This window comes from Manis pentadactyla, chromosome 3, assembly GCF_030020395.1.
Source record: "Manis pentadactyla isolate mManPen7 chromosome 3, mManPen7.hap1, whole genome shotgun sequence".
NCBI lineage: Eukaryota > Metazoa > Chordata > Mammalia > Pholidota > Manidae > Manis > Manis pentadactyla.
The window spans coordinates 209,258,523-209,282,306 of record NC_080021.1 but is presented as its reverse complement, the minus strand read 5'-3'; the positions used below and the strand labels follow the sequence as shown (position 1 = coordinate 209,282,306).

At 53.9% G+C, this 23,784-nt stretch overlaps 1 protein-coding gene across 3 annotated transcripts; it reads right to left on the bottom strand.

Moving 5' to 3' along the window:
- Positions 1-2,792: 2,792 nt before the first annotated feature.
- On the bottom strand, positions 2,793-23,021 carry PTGS1 (prostaglandin-endoperoxide synthase 1). 3 transcript variants are annotated; one of them, XM_036915418.2, is made up of 11 exons: positions 22,682-23,021; positions 22,508-22,591; positions 16,019-16,135; positions 15,463-15,603; positions 15,121-15,264; positions 12,958-13,139; positions 12,782-12,865; positions 10,880-11,126; positions 8,667-8,953; positions 5,267-5,414; positions 2,793-3,915 (listed from the first exon to the last, which is right to left on the bottom strand). In XM_036915418.2, exons 1-11 carry the CDS (start codon positions 23,004-23,006, stop codon positions 3,560-3,562), a joined length of 2,115 nt encoding a protein of 704 aa, XP_036771313.2. In that variant the 5' UTR covers positions 23,007-23,021; the 3' UTR covers positions 2,793-3,559. The 3 variants fall into 3 exon arrangements, with proteins under 3 accessions (XP_036771313.2, XP_057354981.1, XP_036771315.2); XM_057498998.1 differs by lacking the exons at positions 22,508-22,591; positions 22,682-23,021 and adding an exon at positions 22,110-22,499; XM_036915420.2 differs by lacking the exons at positions 22,508-22,591; positions 22,682-23,021 and adding an exon at positions 20,726-20,854.
- Between the last annotated feature and the right edge of the window lie 763 nt (positions 23,022-23,784).

Sequence of the window (23,784 nt, the reverse complement as noted above, 5' to 3'; positions counted from 1 at the left end):
CCTTCCTGCTTAACCAGACTAGAGGAACTTCTGTTTGCACTAAAAGCCCTGAATGAGTCACCCACTGTATCAGTCAAGAGTCTCCAAAGAAACAGAACCAATAGGAGGTAAATAGGTAGATAGATGATAGATGGATATATAGATGTAGATAGATAGATGATTAGATAGATGATAGATAGATGATAGATGATGACAGATAGATAGATAGATAGATAGATAGATAGATAGATAGATAGATGATAGATAGATAGACAGACAGATAGATAGATAGATAGATAGATAGATAGATAGATAGATAGATAGATAGATAGATAGATAGGTAGGTAGATATAGATGATAGATAGATAGATAGATAGATAGATAGATAGATAGATAGATAGATAGATAGATAGATAGATGATAGATAGATAGATAGATAGATAGATAGATAGATAGATAGATAGATAGATAGATAGATGATAGATATAGAGAGACAGACAGACAGATAACAGGTAAATGGCTTTTTTTTTAGGAATTGGCTCACACAACTGCCAGGGTTGGCAAGTCTGAAATCCACAGGGCAGGGAGATAAGCTAGAAACTCAGACAGGAATTGATGCTGCCATCTTGAAGCAGAATTTCTTCTCCAGGAAACCTGTTTTCAACCTTAAGGCCCTTCAGATGATTAGATGAGGCCCACCCACATTACCAAGGGTAATCTCCTTAGACTGTAGATGTTAACCACATCTGCAAAATACCTTCACAGCCACACCTAGATTAGCAATGGATTGAATAACTGGGTACTGTAGCCCAGCCAAGGTGATGCATAAAACTAACCATCATACCCACCAAATCAAAAGTCCAGGAATGAGCATTCACATGAGCATTAAGAGACTTCACTCTGAAGAAACCTTCTTGGAGCCATTTATATAAGTTTGCCTCTGCAAACATTTCACAGACATTGTTCATACAAAACAAAGTCCATCTGCATTCAAGAGAAGACTATCCCCGGGAGCCACCCCATCCTCCCACCCGACAGCCCTCCACGGGGTCCCTGCTGCTGCCATCTCTCAGCTGGACCTGGGCCACAGCCTCCTCACCACGCTGCCAGGCTTCGGTCCCTGCTGCCCGCCTCTGTCGTCCACCCTACCCGAGGGTACTCTTTCTAAAACATTAGGCTGATCAAAATTCCCTTCAGAGCCACCACAGTGCTTCTGTTACCTCAGGCCAGCAGCAGTTAAGGTTTCATTGCAACAGACACTCAGACCAACTTAAGCGAAAGAGGAATTCATGGAGTTGCCCCCAGGATGGAAGGAAAAGGTCGGTCTTGAGACGGTCAGGAACTCAGGCTTCCCTAGTGATCTTAGAAGCAGGAACTAATGGACAGTCTTTTCAGAGCCTAGGTGTGGGGATGAATCAGACGTCTGCATCTCCAGGCAGCTCCACTCAGGGCCGGTTTAAAAGGAGGAAGTGTCCAGTCCTCAGGCACTGATTGACAAGCCCACCCTCTCTGCTGGTACAGGGCCCCTGAGGGGACCACCAGGGCTGAAATGAACAAGAGGCAGGCAGATCCACAGGCAAAGTAGGGGTATTAGCAGCATAGGGGAAATAGATCCCGGGCAAACAAGGGCGAGACACAGCCACCCTGTGCCCAGTTCCAGCACACGAAGGGTCCTTCCACATCAGAGCCATGGGGGAGCCGGGAGGGACTGGATTCTCTGCGTTCAGCAGGGCCAGGAAGGAATGGTGGAAATGGTCCCCAGCCAACAAGGAGGCACAGGGCACTCTGGTCTGTAGGGAGACCCAGCCCCAGGGACCCCAGTCTGGACCCCAATTTCCCCCATGGTTTCCAGGCCATTGTTCTTCCTGAGGAACTTTCTAAGCCCAAAGTGAGGAGCATGAGCGACTTTGCCAGCCTCTTACCCCTCTGACCTGTCCTCCCTTGCTGGGTCTGGGGGCCTTTGTGGCTGGGAAAGGGTCTCAGGTCTCTCAGTCAAGCAGGCGCGGGGCAGAGCAGAGGCGGTTAGGAGGGCACCCACAGTCACCTTGCACTTCTCTTGCCCCACCCCCACAGGACTGTGAACCCAAATGTCTTGATGGCTCACTGCTGGAGCCGAGAGCCTGTAACAGGGACCGGCACACTGCAAGCACTTGAGAAAATAAACATTTTGACTGAACAAATAGCATGCAGTAAGGAGGAGGCTACACTCCACCTTCTGCCTCTGACCCTGAACCAGAAGGGCAAGATCAGGGCCAGGGCTGAGTCAAACCAGGGAGCGGAGGAGCCAGACGGTGGCGAAGGAGCCCAGTTCTAGACTCAGCTGGGCCTGGGGCCCGACCGGGCACTGGCCCCTGGGGGGCGTGTCAGCTGACCCCCTGAGTCTGGGCTTCCTCAGTGTTGAAATGCAGATGACACCCCCTACTTCATATTCTTGGGGTGAGAATAAATGAGAATAAAATGTGTAAGACTGGCACCCAGTCAGTGCGGCCCTCCCTAGACGCTCTTCAGCATAGCTGCCCGCTCTGGAATGGAGGCAGTTGTTTGATCTGTGGTCGGGAACTGAATGCTGTAACTCCTGGGGCTGGGGTTGTGTATCTCAGGAGAGCGGCCTGGAAAAGGCAGTGCCTGAGCCACGGGGTTGGGGTGGAATGAAGCATTGGTGGTGAAAAGTCTAGACAGCGACAGGCCCCAGGGATCCGGTGGGAAGTCTCACCCTGCAGCTTCTAGCACATCCACTGGAGGCCAGGAGGAAGGTCGCTTCGGGGTTGTCTCTGCTTCAGGGGTTGGGATGAAAAGAGATACATAGCAGGCAATTTGGAAAAAGAATTTTATTAGTTTCATGAGAAACAGCTGCCACGAGTCAAGACCAGAAGGGGACAGAGCTCTGGTGGCTTCCCACCCATGGCCTGCAAAAGGCCCCCTTGTCCTCCTTACATTCTCAACCAGGGTCTTAGTTGGGGTCCCCACCTCCTTACCCTCCTCACTGCAGGCACAGATTCAGGCAATGCATTCTTACTAGACATTGGAGTCTCCCACTCTGTGGATTATCTCGCTGAACAGGAAAATGAATCAGATCAACATCCTAGACTTTCAGATCGGGACTGATCTGGCATGGGAGCTGCTGTTGCAGATCAGCAGCCACGACACAACATTCTGGTTGTGTCGCCAATTAGAAAGTCAACTTCTGGAGAGCCAGCCAGCATTCTAAAATGCAAAATAAGAACCCCCAACTCTCTAGATGATTTCTTCCAGAGTTCCACGTTCTAGGACACCTGTAATCAAAGTCAACATTCCAGAAATCCGACATTCTAGGTGGTCCACCAGGAACCCGGTGTTCTGATACGCCAGCTGAGAACCACTCCTAACATTCTGGATGGCTAGCCAGGCAGTCAGCATGCTAGAATAACAAAAAGACCACAGTGTTCCAGATAATGGATGAGAGACGCAAAGTTCTAAATGTCAACCCTGATACTCTCAACACCGAACCAGAAACCCAGCGTTTGAGGCTGTCAGCCCTGGCCTCGGCATCCTGAAATGATCAGCACAGAACTCTGCCCCCCAGAATGCTGCTGCCCACCCCTCAGAGCTCTGTGGACGGCCGCCCCACAGCAGGCCTGTCACCCCGGCGGGGGTCGGGCACGCGGAAGGAAACGTAGGGACAGGTCTTGGTGTTGAGGCAGACCAGTTTCTTCAGCGTGGCGGTCTTGACAATGTTGAAGCCCATCTCGCCCCCAAATGTGCTCGGCTTCCAGTACTCTGGAGAACAGATGGGGTTCCCCAGGAGGCCCTTGAGGGAAAAGGGGGCCCCGATTTCTATCATACTCTCCCCAAAGATGGAGTTCGGATGGCATTTCTCGAGAAGCAGCCCCGGGTAGAACTCCAAAGCATCAATGTCTCCATATAGATCCTCCAGTTCAGTTGCCATCTCCTTCTCTCCTACGAGGGGGGGAAGCTACAGTCAGAGTCGGTGCCGTTAAGGTGAATCTGGGATGGAACCTTCTAGGCCCCTTTTTCTGAGAAGAATAAGTGACTTCAGAAGAGCAATTAGAGCAATTGAGAAGCACATGCCCTACAATCTGGCCTGGCTGATCGACCCCTCTCTGGGGCTACCTCCAGGGACGGAATTCACCGCTGAAGGAATCAAGGGCCTGGATCTACCACCAAAAACCGTGTGACACTGAGCAGCTCATCTCACTTCTCTGCCCCAACTACCTGGTCATTACAGCACAGAGAAGCCACCCATCTTACACCCTCATAGGCACATTTCAAGGTTGTATGCTGGTCCAAACGCCTTCATTCTGCTGGAGCTCAGAGATGTCATATCACTTGCCCAAGCTCACACAGAGATTTGTTACAATGTTCTTTTCCCTTCTGGACTGTCACAGGAGATTAAAGAGTGACCAGGATCACTGTTCGAGGATTATGGGGAACTCACTCCCTCCTCTGTGAGCCCCCTATGTTCACAGACAGTGACCAAGGGGAGACAGACATCGAGCTTCCCAACCACATCCTCAAATCCGCCCTCTGTAGCGCACTAGCACAGTCACGGATCATGTCACACCCCGATTGAAAACTTCCTGTTGTTACAAGGGTTCCCGAACTCTTGGCTGCCTAACAGCAGAGGATCCATGTAATAAAATAATCAGACTAAATTATAATTATATTATGTTATAATTATAGTATCTATAATATACTGACTTTAATACATTATAATATATATTTATATAAAATACACATACATACAGATTCTTGGGCATCACCCAGGCCTACTGCACCAGAATCTCTGAAAGAGATATCTGGAATTTGGGATTTTTAATAATTTTTCTAAATGATTCTTAGGCTGCTGATCCATAAAAAGGTATTTAGGAACTACTAGACAGAATAAAACCTAAAACCTTTAGCAATGAATCCAAAATTCTAAACATTTTGGTCCTATCCCTTCATGACTAACCCATCCTCCCACACATGGAACAACATAAGCACCTTGTGCTGACCACACCTACAACTTACCCCTAGTCATTCTTTGTGACCTCTGTGCCTTTGCACTTTCTGTTCCTCAACCTAGAATGCGGTTCCCACTATTCTCCACCTAGAAAATCCTTATTTATTCGTCAAACCCATCTTCTCTTGCCAAGCAGCCTATGTGCCAACCCTTGCCACCCCGAGCACGCACGCCTTATAACTCCCACAGCCACAGTGCTGGCCACATGTGTGGCCCCACTGTGCTCCTGCAGCGTCTCCCTCACTTGCTTACAAGTCCCTCAAGGGCAGGAAAGCAGCTGCTCACCTGTGAGCTCCTGGAAGGAGGTGTAGGGCTTCAGGCCGAACCTCTTGCGGTACTCATTGAAAGGCTGCAATCGCAGCTCTCGCGATTCCTTGATGACTTCCACAGCCACATGCAGCACGTGGTGGTCCATGTTCCTACCCCCACCGATCTGCCAAGAGGTAAACACACGTGTGGTCTGAGGGCCAGGCCACACTGTCTTGGGGAAGCACTTCAGGTCAGGAGTCCTTTCTGCGCGAGGACCAAGAGCACGGCTCAGCCTAGCAGCCACCGTGCTGGGCACCCAGTCGTAGTCTGCCTCTGTCCTGCTCTCTCAGGGACCCTCTCTGAGACTCAGCTTCCTCATCTTTAAAGTGTGGAGTGGGCCAGAAGGATCTCTCTAATGGCTCACCAGCCACACTGTCCCCCAACTCTTTGAATTTAGGTGACAATCCCCAACATCCTGTTAAGGAAGGTTCTAGAACTATTAGGTTCAGCAATGAGGCCTCTGTGAAGGAGATGGCCGGCATGGCCATGGCCAAGAGCTGAAGCAGAAGGGGAGGGCATTCCAGCTCTGGAAATGAAATTTGGAGGTGCAGAAGGGTTGGTGAGGCAGCAAATGATAGAATCCAAAGAATGGACAAATATTAGTTCTGGGGGCCAAACTTATGGCTTTCCTGAGAGATTTTTTAAATTATGCCTGACAGAACTGACATACATCTGTCATTAAACAGAGATGTTTAATCTTTTAAGGGATGCTGTTAAGAAACCTATTTCTATTACTTTCTATTCTCTGAATCACAGCATTGAGATTCAATAAGTATTTCTTGAGCATCTAGTATTTAAGAGTGAACCCCTAGTAACCGACCACCACCAGGAAAGTAACTGGGAGCCACACAGAACAGCGACTCACTCCATTCAGACCAGACAAAGCCACTCACAGGAGCACAGTCTGCTCCTTCTCACTCCTTCTGCTGGGCCTCCTGGGGCGCAGAGTGGCCAAAAGATGGCAAGGAGAGAGCTAAACTCTTGCCATGAAAACTATACTGTATACAGAGATTTAGCTTGACTAAACTTAGAGTATAACTCCAAGACCAAGTGTTGTTGGAGTAATATCCTAAAAAAGGAGAGAAAACAGAGTTCCAAGCCCAGATAACCCAACAAGATCAAGAAGGCCCCAGGAAAAAAATAAGATTTATAACAGTTAAGGAGTATTGGTCAAAAGAAAACTGTATTGCTTGGGGTGAACTGATAATGTCAATGTTTAAAAAAGGGTTCTGTTTAGATGGACCAAGTATAATTGGGTGGGAAAAAAGGAAAAGCATGGTTGGATGGAATCATGTATCTTGGAACTAAACTAGTAGAAGCTGGTGCCAATCTCAACTCGTTGGTATGTTGAAGTCCTAATACCCAGCACCTGTGATGTGACCTCCCTTGGCAATGATTGTAATCAAGTTAACATGAGGTCACACTCCATTTGGATAGGCCCTACGCCAGTGACTAGTGTCCTAATAAAAAGAGAAAACAGAGGCCCAGAGAGAAGTCCCTGTTTAAGTGATGCTTCTAAGCTGAGAAACACCGAGGATTATCGGTAGCCACCACCAGAAGCTATGAAAAGACACGGAACAGATTCTCCCCTGCAGTCTTCAGAGAGCACAGGTGCTGCCAACACCTTGATTTCAGACTTCTACCTGCCAGTAGAAATGTGAGGGAATAAATTTCTGCTATTTAAAGCCTTGTAGTTTGTGGTCCTTTATGGTGGCCCTAGGAAATGAACACAGGGACCTTGGGCAGATGACTTGCTCTCAGTTTCTCACAAGCAAAAATGGGGAAGGTAAGAGCATCGACCAGCTATGGTTGTGGTGAAATAAGTGACATAAAGTATGCAAAGCAGTTGTCACAGCGGTAAACCCCAAGACAGGGGGTCACATGCTACCTCCTAAGACGACAGCCAGGGGAATCCCTGTTTTACCACTTCTCACGCCAGCTTCCATACCCTGAAAGTCAACACACTTCTGCTGCTCTTCCTCTTTGTGCCGAGTATGGCACCGGGGCTCTTCACACCGTGCCACGGCCATCCCCTGAAAATGCTCTGGAAACCATACAGCCCCACACAAAAGCTATTGTCTCTGTTTGTGTGTGTGTCCCACAGAGAGCAGAGGCCATGCGCCAGCCAGCTGCTGCCCACTGGTGATGGCACATGCTGGTGCCAAATTACCAGGGGGAAGCCTTGTCCACCTGGCGCCACTACCTCATGACAGGGCTGGGGGGTGCGGGTCAGAGAGAAGATCAGAGAGAAGCAGGGGAGGGGGGAGCTGGGCCTGGGTGAAGGGGAGAGGGGCTTCCGGACGTGGGGGGAGGGAGAATGAGGAGGGAGTGGTTAGGAATTCCAGGGGGGAAGGTCCCATGTGTTTGCTAGGCTGCCACAACACAGCGCCACAGACTGTTGGCTTGAACCACTGACATTCATTTCCTCACACTTCTGGAGGCTGGAAGTCCAAGCTTGAGGTGTCAGCAGGGACGGTTTCCTTCCCAAGACTCTCTCCTGGACCAATCGGTGGCTGTCTTCTCTGCGTATCTTGCCTGTGCATGTCTAATCCTAATCTTCTCTTCTTAAAAGCACACTCGGCAGAGTAGGGCTCACCCGATGACCCCATTTAACCTTAATTACTTCTTGAAAGACCCCATCTCCAAATACAGTCACATTCTGAGGTACTGGGGGTTGGGGCTCCAACACATGAGCTGGGGAGGCAGACTATTCAGCCCCTAACAGAGCTCTGTAACTTCATAAAGCCCTGCTCTGTGCAGGCACTTTCATGTATAACACCGCACACTGAAAGTCCTCTGGGTCCTCAGACTGCCTGCCCTGACCTCCAGGCCTTTGCCATGCTGTCCCCTCCATCTGGAACACCATCACCCCCTGCCATCAACACCGCCTCTTTCCCTGGGAGACACTGGTCATCTTTCGGGTCTCTGCTCACACATCACTTCCTTACCCACAACCCCCAACACTGGGTGAGCAGCCCCTCTCCAAGTTGCCAGAGCACTGCAGACTTTCTGTGCTGTGGTTCCTAATGTGCTCTTACAGTTCTGGTAATATCAGAATAGCACCTGCCCAACACCTACAGAGTTCTCACAGGATGTCGGCTGCTATATGACTATCGTTCCTCTCTAGGGCACAGGCACCAAAGGCCAAGGACCCGAGAGCCACAAGGTTCTTGCTCACTGCCATTCCCAGCACCTAGGGCAATGCCCACTATTGCTGAATGAACAAGAGAACAAGAGAACGAATGAGGGAATGCTCACCACCACCCTGCAGGAGTGACACCATCCCCATTTTACAGAAAGGAATTCTGGGATTTGCACTGGGGTCTGCTGGATCCCAGAGCCCGCCCACCCTCACCAGTGCTCCCCTGAGGCTTACCCGGCCAGCACTCTGGCGAGAGAAGGCGTCCACCAGGGCCTCGACCCCATAGTCCACCAGCATGGAGGTGTTGAACAGGAACTGCTCATAGCTGTACTCCTGGGAGCCCACCTCGAAGGCGTCGGGCATGAGCGGGTGCCAGTGGTAGAGGTGGTTGAATTCCGTGGCGATGCGGTTGCGGTACTGGAACTGGGCGCTGAACAGCAGCTCCGGGTCAAACTTCAGCTGCAGGAAGTAGCCACTCAGCTGTTGCACATACTCCTCAATCACGATCTTGATGGTCTCCCCTGGGAGGGAGGAATGGGGAAGCAGGTGAGAAGCACAGCGATGCAGCTCCCGGCTTCGGAAGCAGGGCAGTACGCGAAAAGTGCTGACTTTCTGTTCCTTCACTGTTGCTGTGGTGGTTTAATTTTCTTTGGCCACTTTCACTTTGTCTTCTGTAAGGGGGTAGGAAAATGGAACTTCCTGTCCAGATAGGACGGGAAACTTTCTGTCTCTGACGTCCCAGGACGGCAGCCACTCCCAGGACTCCGAACAGAGGCTGTAGGCCCAGCTCAGCAGGACAAGCAGAGGAAGTATCCGAGAGCTGGCTTTGTGGCCTTTGGGCGACCACCCTCCCACAGCCGCCACAAGGGATGGGCAAGTGAGGCTGACTTAATGCAGGCTCACAGCGCGCAGACTCCCCTAGTGGTGGGAGGGCTTTGCAAAGGCCAGTCTGGGAGCTGCTGTGGACATAAAGTGAACCCAGTCCCACATTATTTCTTCCACATTCTCCCATCAGGATTCTTATGAACCAATTTTGCCTCCTCTGTAAACAGCTACGAAGCAAAGAGCCAGGGAAGAAACAAACCTAACATTCCATAACAAAATGAAAACTGCTCAACCTGATACTGGTATTTTAGCTAGTTAGCCATTAGCAAATTGATCTAGAGCCACTGGATTGATTTGCAATCAGCAGACCTGGGCCCATATCCTGGCTTCAGCATTTCTAGCCACCTGACCTTGGGCTGTTACGTATTTTCCTCCTTATCTGTAAAATGTGTACTCTAATAGCATCGGTAAAATAACATTCACAGGGGTGTGGAGCCGGGCGGACAGCAGATGCTTGACACAGGGTCTGGCATAATAGGGTGTCAATACCCGTAGGCGAGAAGTAAGAAGTGCTAAGTGTAGGCATTGGGGACGAAGGATCCAGCTGAGCCTTGAACCCCACCCCACCCCCCACTCAGGAGAGAGCGTCCTTGTGATACAGTGAAGTAGCATGAACTTTGGTGGCCGCCAGACTGGTTCAAGTCTCCCTCTGTTTAGTGGCCTTGGAGAATTCACTTAACATCTCTCAATCTAAATTTTCATAACAAAGGTATTCGTGTCTGGGCCATAAGGTCATTGGAGGTAGCAGATGAAGCACTAGATGTACAGTTTCATCACCTGTTGTCACAGCTCCATCACCAGTCAGCATGCTGCACAGCCTCCAGCCACAGACCTGCCCTCTCTGGTCAAGTTCTCTGTAATTCTGGGACTTCAGAACCAACCCCTTGTCCTTTAGGCTCTTCCTATCCCCGAGAGGATATCTCTCCTAGACTCCAGTGAATCGGGCACTCTAATTTGGCCCAGCCATGCCCAGTGATGCCCAGAGGCTGGTGACTCACTGGTGACAGTCTGGACAGGAGTATCAGAGGCCAAGCTCCCAGGCAGGAAACCATCTGACATTTTAGGCCGCAGACTCACCCCAGAGGGGACGCAAAAATATCCTGTCCTGAGTCACCCAGAAGCTACCAAACTCCGAGAGGGCAGATACACACAGGGCAGGAAACATGAGGATTCCCGAAGTCTGGGCAAGCTGGGATTTAACCTTCACAGGCTGGGGATGTCATTGTGTGCATCTGGGGGCAGGACAGTGGGGCAACTGAGACATGGGGGGTGCTAACCAAATTTGCTGCAAGTCACCAGCTAATAATCAACCATCACAGCCATCCATTTTCTGAAGGTCATTCACTATCTCAACAAATCCTTAACCACCATCATTATCCCCAGTGGCCAGATATGGAAGCTGAGGCTAACACAGGGGAAGGGGCCCTGCTCAAGGTCTCACAGTTAGTAAGCAGAAGCCCTAGGATTCTAATCCCAGCTCTCGCTCCCTGAGCCCTCCACCCGCCTGCTTCTCAGGATGGAGGGTTTGATCTTCCAGGCCAGGGCTGGTTTGGAGTCCTCACCGATGAGGATAAGGCGGGCTGTCTGGAAGAGCTGCTCATCGCCCCAGGTGGGGTGCTCAGCCTTCAGCAGGTCACACACGCGGTTGTGCTCACGCAGCCAGATCGTGGCATAGAGCATGAGCCCAGGCAGCAGCCCGAACACCTCCTGGCCCACGGCCATCTGGCTCTGCGGCGGGACACCCTGTGGGTAGTGCATCAACACAGGGGCCTCTTCCACGGATGGCGGGTACATCTCTCCGTCCAGCACCTACGGGAGGGGGCCGCCTGGCAACCTCGGGACGGAGCAGAGGGCCTGCCCCTGCCACAGCTGCCATGCCCCCTCTCCTACCTGCAGCTGCCCCTACCTCGCAGGGCACCTGCCCACCCTCCCTAACCGAGGACTGTTGATTCTGCCTCCTAAACCCCTCTTTAAAAGGGCCCCTTCCACTTTATCCCCACTCCCACCCTCCAATTCCAGCCCACCCTCATCCTCCACCGTGACCCCTCTCCCAAGCGGCTCCCTCCGCCTACTCCAGCCCCCAGGCAGTCCGTCCCCAGCACCGCAGCCAGAGCAATCCAGCACAGACCCCAGATCTACTACCAGGCCCTCGCTTAAGCCCCTTCCAAGTCCTCTCTGCTCCTGGCAGAAACCAGAAGTCCTTAAATGCAGGTGAAAATGTCTCCCCTTCCCCTGCAGGCATTCATCCCTTCTCTCCCCCTCCCCGCCCCTTCCTCCTGGTCCCTCAAGCTGCTCTCCCAGGCAGGACGCACTAACCTGGGAAGCCCTTTCCCCTTCCTGGCCTCCTAACTCCTCCCGGTGCTGCTGCCACGGGGTGGGCTCCCAGCTTCCCAGGGAGGCCTTCCCCAGCCTCTGAGCACCCCCCTGGCTTTTCCCTGGGGGCAACTCTGCACTCAGTCAGAAGGTGTGTCCTGAGGGCCTACCATATGCCGAGGACTGTTCTCAGGCCTAGACACCCAGCAGTGAGCTTGTGTTGTGCCTTATGTTTGTTAAGGTTTGCACAGTCCGTGTGAAGGCCACTAGCCACTTGTGGCACAAATGCAACCATGTGAATGAAGAACTGAGTTTTTAATTCTTTTTAATTAGACTTAAGTGTTAAAACTGATACTTCAGCCACTGGGAAATCTTTAAATACACTCAGAACAACAGGAGCCCATGAATCTACTTTTTCAACTCTACTTTATGAAATCTAAACAAATCAGGTATCTCAAATGAAAAATCTGGCATCCAAATTGAGATGCACTCTGAGTATAAAACAGACGTCAGATTTCAAAGATTTACCATGAAAACAAGAATGTGAGGTACTCTATTAGTAATTTTTGTACTGGTGACATGTCGAAGTGATAATATTCTGGACATACTGGGTTAAGTAAAATACACTGTTAAAATCAATTTTACCTGTTTCTTTTACCTTTTTTAAAGCAGCCACAGAAAAATTTCAATTGCATATTTGGTAAGGGTTATATTTCTACTGGACAGCACTAGTTCAGACAAAAAGTCCTCAAGGAACTGGCATCCTAGTATTTATATCTGTGGTGCCAACGGGCTATGAGTTCCTGGAGAACACAGTCCATTAGTTGTCATGGTCACTGCTCAGTCACTGAGGCCAGGCACATGGTAGTGCCCGATTAATATGGTGAAATAATTAAATGAACAAATGCAAACTGAGCTATTTGCTATTGAGCCCTCAAACCTACCTCCCAGGAAGATAGGAAAGGCCAGGTCTGCTCCCGTCTGCTTCTCTTGCCTGGTACCTTCCCCAGGAGTTGCCATCTCTCCTCCTTGCACTAGCTCCAGCTCCTACACTGGCCCTCCCAGAACACCACCCAAGGGCCCCAACGGCTTCTGCCGGGTGAGACTCTGGCAGGCCCTGCCCACAGCCCCTTCCCCAAGCCCAGCACTACCTGGTACTTGAGTTTCCCATCCTTAAAGAGCCGCAGGTGATACTGACGTTCCAGATTATCTCCATAAATGTGGCCAAGGTCCACCTGAGGACAGAGAGAGTGCATTCAGCTCCCGAGGTCCTGCCCCACCAGTAGTAACCTGCAAGTGCCAAATTAGGTCCTTCCTAGGTACTCACCCCATGGCCCAAGGCCTTGGTGAAGCCAGGGCCCATCTTGCCAGACGTTTTGAAGAACTGGTGGGTGAAGTGTTGTGCAAAGAAGGCAAACATCAGGTTGGTGCCTTGGGGGTCAGGTATAAACTTCCTCCTGAGCAGGAAACGGTGGCTCAGGAGCTGGGCATCTGGCAACTGCTTCTTCCCTGGTTGGGGAGATGGGAAAAAACTGGAGCTGCCTCCTGTCTGCATCCCCCTGTTGTAGGGGGGTCACCAGACCAAACTGGTCCATGCAGGGAGCCAGAGCAGAACCACCTCCCTCCCACCAGGCAGCCCCTTGCAGCCTCTCTCCCAAAGACCCTAGAATTTATGGGTGAGATGACATGACACTTGGAATTTGCTTTGATATATTCCACAAGAAGTAAAGTGAGAAGGGATAGGTCACAAATAAAACTGGCAAATTGTGGGCAAGTGTTAAAACTGAGAGATGGATACATAGGAGTTTGTTATACTCTCCTCTGGACATTTGTGAGAGTTTGGAAATTTGAAAAGTAAACCAGAAAGAAAGAAAGAAAAAGCACCTTGGACTCCCTAGCCCTGGAGCAAGGGAACCTGAGTCTGAAACTGGCTAACTGATTTGCTAACTGTGTGAACACAGATAAGTCATTTCATCTCTCTGAGGCCCAATTTCTTCATCTGTAAAATAGGACAAATGAGAGCTATTTTATGCAGTGGATGTGAGAAGTGTGTGCTATAATGTGAACGTGACTGAGAATTGGTGAGCTGGAATCTTTTCAACAACAGTCAGTGAACTTTTTCAGTAAAAGGTCAGGTAGGCAATATTTTAGGCTTTGCCAACATATGGTCTCTGTCACATCGGCTCAGCTTTGCTCAGCCATAGATGATACATAAATGAATCTGAGTTCCAATGAAACTGAATATACAGAAACAGCAGTGGGCTGGAGTTTGCCAACCTATTTTAAATGATGCTAGTCTTTCCGTGCCCGGGGTAAAGACAAATCATCTTGAAGCAGGTGTCTGTTATTATGAAAATAAGTATTAAGAGTCTTTCTTAATTATGTCAGTGCCAGATGAGTTGGTACCCAAGGCCCTCACAGAAAAGAGTAACTGAATTTTCATGTTCTGGAAAAGACATCCTTTCATAATTCCTCATGTGAGGCTCGGTGTTGAAGGTTCAAGATCAATAGAACTTCTCTGGATTGAGATGACCAGCTGGTTCCTCTAACAGGCAAGGATATCAAGCACCCCAAAGGGAACTCACCAAAAGGGAGTTGGAGGGAACGGTCTGAACCCCAGGACCTGGGATCATAACTCAGACTGACACTGAGCAAGGACTGGTTTCTGCAAAGCATGGGCAGGAAGTTCTGTGAGAGCCAGCTACCCTGGCAGAATGGTCATGCTTTGGAAATCAAGGCTAATCGTGGGAGTGCAAACCATCAGAGAAGTGCCCTTGAGGCCTAAGCAAGGACGTCTAGGCATGTGCAAGGTTCTGAGCCTGGAAAAGCACACAACTGCAGGCCTGCAGGAGAAGTGTTCAACAGGGATACCGTGTGGCCAAAACAGAGGAGACAGCAGTAGCGGACCTGTGCCTCTCGTCCTCTCTGTACTTGCAGCAGAACTGGTGGCTCTGAACTGAATAAGCCCCTGGCGTTTTTGAATAATCAAGAATGGAATGGGAAGAAGGCTTTCGGAGGAAGACCCTTGCTAATGAGACCAAGTGGAGTGTGGGACAACTAAAGAAAAACTATCTGAATTACTACGTGTAACCCACACTGAAGAAGTGTGTCAAACTATTCACATTAGTAAAGAACAAACACAGAGTTGCACTCAATAAATAGCACACTATTCCTTCCTTCCTACATTACAACTTTTAAGTCACCCCCATCCCAGCAGGACCCCACCAAAGGCTCAGGCAAAGGTGCCCTGGAAATTTGGAAACACTAGTCTGACTCTGCCACTGACTCTCTAGGTATCTTCGGGCAAGACCTTCGCCACCCTTTCCTGTCTTCCTTCCTTATCCCTGGACTGGGGATGGCCTGTGTCTTGCCTTGGTCTATCCATCTGTGAAAAGGGTCAATAATTGCTCCTCTGCCTGCTTTTACCCAGAGAAGAACTGGGCATCTTCTGGGATCCCCAGACACAGCTCCCTGACCCCATCGCCATTACCTTTGGTCCCCAGGGGCGTAGGGCAGTCTTGGGGCACGGAGGGCAGAACCCGAGTATAATAGCTCACATTGGAGAAGGACTCCCAGCTGATGTAGTCATATGCTAGGTTGTAGGTCGGGGGGCTGGGGATAAGTTGAGAACGTGCTGCAGAGGGCAAAAAAAACAGTGAGAAGGGGGCTCCCACCTCCAGTGACACCCCCTTCCCCGCCTCTTCTTGGACTGCACTTGTTTCATGTGGCTTCCTAAAGTCTCCCCACCCACTGCTCTTATTAGAAGCTAAGAATTCCAAGAACGGACAGGATTCCTTATCTCCCCAGAGCAGGGGGGCCTGTGCCCACCCACCTGTGAGCACCAGCCGCATTAGCAGGTCACGGATGAAGGTGGCGTTGATAAACTCCCAGAACCAGCGCCCGTGCGTCAGCAGGAAGTGGAGGAAGGGGGGACTGGGCCGCAGCGAATTCCGGAGCCAGGTCCACAGCTCGGCTGCAGGGGCGGGAGCCACTCAGTCAGGGCCTGCTGGCGGGACCAGAAGTAGCCAGGGTGGAAGATGGGAACTGGGGAGGACAGCCAGGAGGGGCTGGGGCAGGACACCTGGGGCAGGTGAGGATGGACCCCTGGGAGTGATGATACTCATTGGAGCCCAGAGCAGACCTGAGGACAGAGGCCGGCCCCAGGAGCGGGGTCGGGCTGAGCAGTGAGGGCACAGCTGAGCCCAGAACAAGGGCGTGAGGTGTGCCAGCAGGGCAAGCTTGTGCCGGAGCTGGGTCAGGGAGAGGGTCAGAGGCCAGAGACCAGGGCCCCATCCGGAGACGAGGCGGGCAGGGGGGTCTCAAGGCACAAGCCCAGGAGAGCAAGAGGGGTCCCGGGCAGAAGGAGTGGGGGCAGGGGCTCAGCTCACGGATGGTGCAGTTGGGGCCAGAATAGCCCGTGCGGGTGCAGTCACACTGGTACTGGTCAAGGCCGAAGCGGACACAGATACCTTGGTGCTGGCATGGGTAGTGACAACAGGGGTTCACTGCGGGAGAGAAGCAGAGATCAGAAACCACTCCAGGTGACCTCTTGGCCCCCATCCTGGGCCAGAGGCATGGACTCAAGTCACAGCTGCGTTACCGTAAGGGCCCCGTCTGTCCCCACAGCCATGAGCAGAAGGCCCCCAGGCCTGCCCTTCCAGGCCCAGCTTTAGCTCTCCAGCCAAGCCCACATCGGGCCCCAGGGGAAGTCTCCCTCCTCCCTGCTGCCACCAAAGGAGGGCCGGGGAAGAGTCCGGACCCCAAGCTGTGACACCCGGGCTAGAAAACAGCTGATAAGATGCTGCAGCCACAGGCTTCTAGAGCATTCGCTTCCTGCCGAGTCAGAGCCCAGCACCAAGGGCAGGGTTTGTGGGGTTCAGAAGACGGGTGAGGATGGAGGGTCCTCTGACCAGCCCCCAAGCTCCAGGCACCTGGACACTAGGGAGACGAGCTTGCCCGTCATCGCTGTTTCTGTGGCAGTGGGGGAAGAGCAGGTACTGTAATGCCCACTGGCAGATGGGAAATGAAGCCAGATGGGGGAAACCCACACAGGCCACCCAGCAAGTCACACCAGATCAACCGCCCATCCCTTCACTGCCACCCACCCCCACAGACTTGGCAATCAAGTCCAAAGAAGAAGTTCCCCTGACCTCTGCGGGCAGAGCGTGGGTGTGAGGGGGTCTCACTGCCTCAGCTCCTGCTCCTGAGGGCTCCAGCCTTGGCCCACGTCAGGGTGGAGTCTGGGCTCTAGGGCCCGAGGTCAGGGCGAAGGTCAGGGACCAAGGGAACAGGGGAGATGTGGCTGGGAAAACCTCCTGAGAGGGCGAGGGGGGCTCTGGTATCAGCTCCTTCCCCCTGGAGAAACCCTGCCAGGAGGTCCCTTGTGCAACCCAGATCCTGCCGACCACAGTGCCCTTGCTCAGATCTGCGTGGCTTCAGTGACCCTTCAACTGCAAAGGTAGAGACTCCTCAGGGCGTGTTCAACACAGCTCGGGGAGGGAAACTGAGGCTCAGGGAGAGGGAGCAGCTTCGCCAAGGACAGAGAATGGAGCAGCGCCTCCTGCAGACCCAGGACTCTGGCCCTTCCCTGGTCTCACACACAAAATGCCAGGCAAGCATACTTCCTGATCTGCACTCAGAGCCCACATCACTGGGAACGAATTCTTTGTGCGGATGACCGTCGGGGGTAAAGAGGGTAGCTACCGCAGGTCAGGCACGGGAACCGTGCATGACCCTGGACAGGGCCTGACCCCTCTAGTCGCAGCCTTTACACAGCATGGGGCCTGGGTATCAGGGTCTTCCTGGCCCCAGCCCCACCACACACGCACGTACACACGCACACGTGCACACACACACATGCGCGCACACACAGGCAAGCAAGAAGAGAATCACAGGAATCATGCAAATAGTTTTGCCTAAGTTCTGGCAACTCCTCACAGGCCCACAATAGCATCTCTGTGGCCCCTGCAGGGGTACAGGAGGGTGGGGCCAACAGGAAGGAGGCTGGACAAACAGGGCTTATCAGGCCGACCCAGGCGGACCCGCACACAGGACCCAGCCTCCCCTCCCACAGCCACTGGCCCAGAAATGCGAAGGAGCCTGGGGACCATCCCCACAGGCGGCTCAGGGACCCAGAGCTCTCTGCGATGACCTCTGCTGTCCAGGGCACTTGCTTGCCTATGTGATTCACCTTCCGGGCAGCCCTAGAGGCACCCCCTGCCCCACTGCCCAGCTTCCGACCCTGGCACACAGCCCCTCTATCAGTGACAGGTCAGTCCTGCTGCTCAGCGGACAAAGGGGCTAAAGCCCAGGCCTGCTCTGGGCTCAGTTTCCCCATCTCTACCCCAGCTGGGATCCTAATGGATCTCAAGAGGCCCTTCCAGCTCATTTGATGGCAGCCCCATCCCTTAGCCCCAAAGCCAAAAGTCTTCCTTTTCTCAGACTGCTGCTCCTCCCCTAACAAATTCCCCCCATCTCCCTGACTCATCATCTCACTGATCCTGCGCCTGGCCTCCACCAGAAAGCCTCCCTAAATGTCCCGCATCCGGCTTCATGCTCCATCTCAACCTGCGTCTCCGCTGAAAGTCCCAAAGAAAGAGGCCACACCTTCCTGACTTTCTCCTCCCTAACTCAGGCTGTGCACACAGCTGGGGCTCAACCCAAGCCCTGGAGAGATCCAGCCGCCTAGGGGATCCAGATATGGATCAACAAATGTTTGTGTAATTAATAAAATGCGGTGAGGAGCCTGGCCACTCGGAGCGTGGCCCTCATCTTCCCAGCCATCAGCAGCCGGAGCCTAGCCGGAGCCCTCCCGCTGCAGCCGGGGAGTCCTGCCCCAGCAGGCAGCGGAGCTGTGCGCATCTCTCTCCTGCCAAGAGAGGCTGTGTGCGGAGCGAGCACAGGCTCCTCCCTCCCAGACCCGCTGTCCAACTCTCCCTCCCTCCTCCACGATCTTTCCATAAACACCAGCTGCCCCAGGGCAGGGAAAGTTCTCCCAGGCAAGGGTAACAGCTGCTTCTGGGCCCCAGGGTGTCAGGGTGGGCAGAGAGATGAGTCTCCCCTGAAGGGGCTGTCACGGCCTCGGGGTGGGCAGGGGGAGCCAGAGCTCTAGCCGCCCACCCCACAGCCTTGCAGACCTACCACTCCATTGGCTGGGCAGCGCTCCCTGCAGGGGTGGGGGAGACCGGCCGTGACACAGACAAGGAACGCACGGCACGGAAGGCAAGAGACGCACCCAAGCCCCACTGCTCCAAAGGTGCACAGCCAAGACCTGGACTCCCTTCTCTTCCTCTCCCTTCCTCCTCCTGGAGGCTCCCAGGCCTGCATTTGGGGAAGGGATGGGGAGACAGAGTCCCTTTGATCCACAGGTTGGGAATGACCCCAGGTGAGGTAGGTTTGTCTCCTGTCCTTTGAGGTGGACATGCAAATCCTAAATGAATGAAGCCAGGGCCTCAGAGGGATCACCATCCCCTGCTAAAGAGCTCTGGGAACTATTCACAGAGGAAGGCCTTCCTTCAATCTAACTTACACCCTGCATGCTTTCATACCAGCCCAGTTCTGTGCTCGCAGAGGACACCCTATACCATAAACCATCAAGGAAGAGAACCAGAGAGATGCAGGCACTGAATCTAATTCATCTTGAGTTCCTGCACCCAGCACAGGGCCAGGCACCCAGGCAGGTGTTGGGAAAAGATGTATCAGACAGTGGCTGCTCTTTGCTGGCTGTGGGTCCTTGGGCAAGTCCCTTCCACCCTCCGGTGTTTTTCTGTGTATCCCAGGGAGCCAATGGGCACAGATGGGCTCTCAGGAGGCCTCTTTCTGCATCCTGTTCTAGTCTGGGTGTGGCCAGTCTGTCTCCAATATCGCCTTTATTTGCATCAGTTTGACTCCCCACTCCACCAGCGGAGAACCCACAACTTGCCCTCAGCGTCCTCAAGCCGCCCCAGAGGCAGGCCCGTACTACTCGCATTCCCACAGACAGGACTGTCCAGGACTGCCTGGCTCCAGAACTTTCTGGGGATTCAGGTAAGGAAATGTCCCCCCATCCAGGAGTCAGGGCTCTGGGCACAGTGGGGAACACCAAGTGCCCCAGGATGTGGAGGCAAGAGAAAGCAAGAGGGCCAGTTAAAGAGGCTGGACCAAAGATCTCCCTAAGAATAATATTTAAAGAAGCTCCAGAGGCTTGGCAGTTAAAGGGGGAAAAAGGGCCCTGACTAGTAAGAACTGGGCCCCAGCCCCTGCACCCAGCTGGGCCAGCAGCCAGAGGCCAGGCACCACCACCCCAGACCCTGACAGCTGGGTCCACAGCTGGGAGAGCACAGCTGGAGAGGAAGCCCCCCCCAGCCCACAGACCCAGCAGGTGCTGCAGATAGGAGGCGGCAGGCGGGAGGCCCTGGCACAGGCTGGGTGTCTGCCCCGTGTGCCAGCGTTAACTGGCCTCGGGCCTCTCTGCCTGGCACCGAGCTCTGGTTGCCGGGTCATGCCCTAGCCCTAGCCAAGGAGAGAGCACTAAGCCAAGTCCAGGGGTTGGAGGGCATGAACTTGAGCATTAAGGATCATCGGGCACAGCCTTGCCCTCAAAGCCAGACTCTGTCTCTTGCCCTACACTAGAGGAGGAAGCAACATTCTCCCCTGCCACCTACCTCCTGCCTTCAGGTGGGTCTGTAGCCCTCATCTCCCAGGGGAGGGCCTTTGCCACACCTCTGTGGGAAAAACACAGGCTTTGGTTTGTGGAGCAGATGTGCAGGCATCCTGGACCTCAGTTCACTCAGAGCCTCAGGAGTGCTAAGTACTGCCTCTGCCCCTGCACCCGACTTGTCATCCATTTTCCCCTCGGCCCTCATAGCAGCCTTCTGAATAGTTTCCTGGCCTCCAGTCTCACCCCAAGTCCCCCCAGTCAGCCTCAGGCCCAGGTCTGCCCCCTGACCCTGCGTCAAAGGCCTTTGCCAGCCAGCACCTGCCTCTCGTCCTACAGTTTCCTGGGCCTCCATCTGCCTCCCGCGGTGCAGGAGTCTAGGCTTCAGAGCCTGCATTGCTTCTGTCAGAAAGACCCTCGGAGTTTCACAGTAACATCTCACAGAACTCTGCCCACTCACCTCCTCCTTCAGCATCCAGGTCGAACGTCACCACTTCCAAGAAGCCTCCTGGGAACTGCTTCCTCCCCTGCACCCTGCACACCCCTGTGCGTCCCTCAGTCATAAATGTGACCCTTTTGGATGACAGGCTGTTGGCATTTCTGTCTCCCCTGTCAGTCTGTGAGCAACTTCCAGCTGTCTCCAGGCTCCAGCCAAAGGCTAGCCCAAAGCAAGCCCTTGGGAAATGTTTGCCAGTGGAAGAAAACAAGTGCCTTTAAACACTTTTGATATAAAGATAAGCAAAAAAGGCACAGGCCGTGGCCTACTGGGTGTCAGTGAGCAGACACAGGAAGGCAGGCGGGGTGGGCCCTGGGTGCCCTGGGGGCCTGGATGGGGCCACCGGAGTCCTCAGAGGAAGTGCTGTGCTGCTCCAGGGGCTGGCAAGACAGGTCCCTGGGGCAGCCTGGTGAGCCCCAGCTCTGCTGCCAGGGTCTCAAACAGACTGGCCAAGCCCCTGAGCCTCAGAGCCCCCTTCTGTGGATGGGGTCTAACACAGCTCCCTGGCAGGGCTGTCACGAGCCCCAGTGCAGTGGCTCCGCACAGCTGGGCTGACAAACCGTATAGTGCTGGCCACCTGAGTCTTCCTCTTCTTCCCACGACCTAGGCCCTTGCTCATACCCGCAGTGCTGCCTGGAGCACACCCCATCCTCTCCCTGGCTTCTGTGAGTGCCACCGACTCAAACCTTGCCCTCCGGGACACTTTAGATTCGCTGTCCACATAGACATCTTTCTCTGTCCTCTGAGCACCAAATCTCTAGAGCATCACAACAGGAAGGTCAGACCCCCTTGCCCACTCCCTTCCTCTCTTGCCCCCATTTAACAGATGGCAAATGGGGACCCAGAGAAGGATGGATCACACAACCAGGTGGAGGAAGCTCTGTCCATGCCTTTTACACACAAACACACACATGCGCGTGCAAGCACACGCAGAAGCAGTGAGCCGGAGGGAAGAGGAGCTGAATTCCTTCACCTGGAACGTGGCGGGCAAGGGTGGTGGAATTTTACAGGGTCTGACCTTTCCCGTCATCTTCCCGGTGATGAAACCAGGGTCCGTGGGGTACGGGTGGGAGGAGGCAGAAAGGCCTCTCTGTGGAAAGACCTCGCCAAGTGCCTGGAGTCTGACACATCCAAGTTCAAACCCTGAGCCCCCCAATGCGCCGTGTGAGCTTAAGGGAGTAAAGGCACCCACCTACCTACCTACCTGAGCCGCGGGGAACCGCTCTGCCCCGGAGCGAGCGACCGCAGAGGGCAAGGTTTAAGCCTCAGGGGAGGCAGCCCAGCTCCGGAAAAGCATTTCCACCCCACCCCGTCTTCCCAGAATGGCTGGCGTACCCGGGGTCCTCACCCACGGAGATTTCCACAGGGGCTGAGGGTCCGGACCGGACAAGGTTAGAGGCCGGCCAAAGCCAGCCCGCTTTGCCCTTGGCGCCGCCTGCTTCCTCCGAAAGAGGCCCCCCGAGGAAACAGCGGCGCCCCCGGGGACGGAGGCTTGGACAGCTGGGGGCCCAGGCCAGGTGCGGGGGCTGCAGAGGGATGGCCCTTGTCCCCAGAAAAGAACCCGGCGACGCCCCCGCCCAGGCCCCCCCAGGGGGGCGTCGGGGAGCCCCCATCCCACCACCAGCCTCCGCCCCCGCCCGCCTCCCGGGCACCTCGAGCAGAAAGGGGAAGCTCGGCCGGCCGGAGGGGCGGGGAGCGCCGGCCGGGCCGCGGGCGGGTCTCCCGGGGGCCGGAGGGGCCGCCTACCCGGCGCCGGCGCCCGGGGCTCCGCGGGCAGCACCCGGGGCAGCAGCATGAGGAGCAGCGGGACTCGGAGCCAGAGACGCCGCCCTGCAGAGGGAGAGAGAGCCGGGCTGAGGCTGGCGTTCAAGGCTCTAGGCGGCGGCACAGACATTCGTGGGGGGTCCCGGCCAGACTCACGGCTCATGGCGCCAGGCGGCTGGAGGGTGCGGGATCCAGACTGCCGGCCCCTTGGGTGCGTCTCTGCGCCGGAGCTCGGCCCGCCCCTCCCCACCCATTCCCCGGCTCCACCTCTCCAGCCGTCTGTCACCTCGGCTGCTGCCCACTTACTTCCTCTGCTCCCGTCCCAGCCAAGAACTGTATTAATTATTCTCGGATTGCCACTAGGCGATGCTAAGCTGTTCACCCAAGACCCCCGAGGCACTTGAGCTTTTAAAGCCAGAGGGCGCCAGAATTGTGTCCATTTGGTAGACAGGAAACTGAGGCCCAGAGATGATGCGGTCATCCAGGGCCTGAGGTCACCCAGGGTTCTGGGGGCGACCTGAGAGCGTCTCAGGCCAGAAGGGCTGGTCCACCACACAGCCCGTCCCCCCCGACAGGAGAGGGGGGCTGAAAGGGGCAGTGGAGGCTGGCCTGCACTTAGCCTCGTGGATGCGAAGCCCACTGCCCTCAGACAGATTCAACAGGAGGAACTGGCTTCCCCAGGGGCCGGCTCGGCCCTCTGAGGCCACGGGGTCTGTCTGAGCCTCTACTTCCAGAAACCCAGAGCACAGGCTCCCAGTCCAGGAGACCTGAGTACAAATCCAAACTGCAGCCTTCTAGCTGTGTCACCTCAGATCTGATACGCTCTGGTCCTCAGTATTCTCATCTATAAAAGGGGCAGAATAATAAGACCCAACTCAGAGCACTGTTATAAAATTTGATGAGATAATGCACATAAATCTCTTGATGCAGTGCCTAGCATATAGCAGGTGCTCAGTTATCACGAAGTGTTTGTTTTAAAATCTCCCAAACTGAGATTCCAGAGCTGGCCAGGGGGGGACACTCTAGCTGGACTCACGTCTACCTGCCAACTTTACAAAAGCACAGCATCCAGGTCGTCTTTCACAGCTGGGGAAACTGATCCTAGTGGAGAGGGGTGTAGGTCACACAGTCACTGGTCCCCACACCCACAGATTCTCCCCCTCGGTTTCCCCAGCACACACACCATCCTGTGGGCCCCACATCAGGGAGGCCTGGAGGAAGGGCTCAAAGGCCCTGTACCAGCTTCTAGGCATCCTTGG

Coding starts and splice junctions, on each gene's coding strand:
- PTGS1 (XM_036915418.2), bottom strand. CDS start 23,006: ATGACCGCATCATCTCTGGGCCTCAGTTTCCTGTCTACCAAATGGACA. Junction 12,866..12,957: donor CCAAGGCCTTGGGCCATGGG/GTGAGTACCTAG, acceptor CTCTGTCCTCAG/GTGGACCTTGGCCACATTTA. Junction 8,954..10,879: donor AGCCCGCCTTATCCTCATCG/GTGAGGACTCCA, acceptor CCTCCCTCCCAG/GGGAGACCATCAAGATCGTG.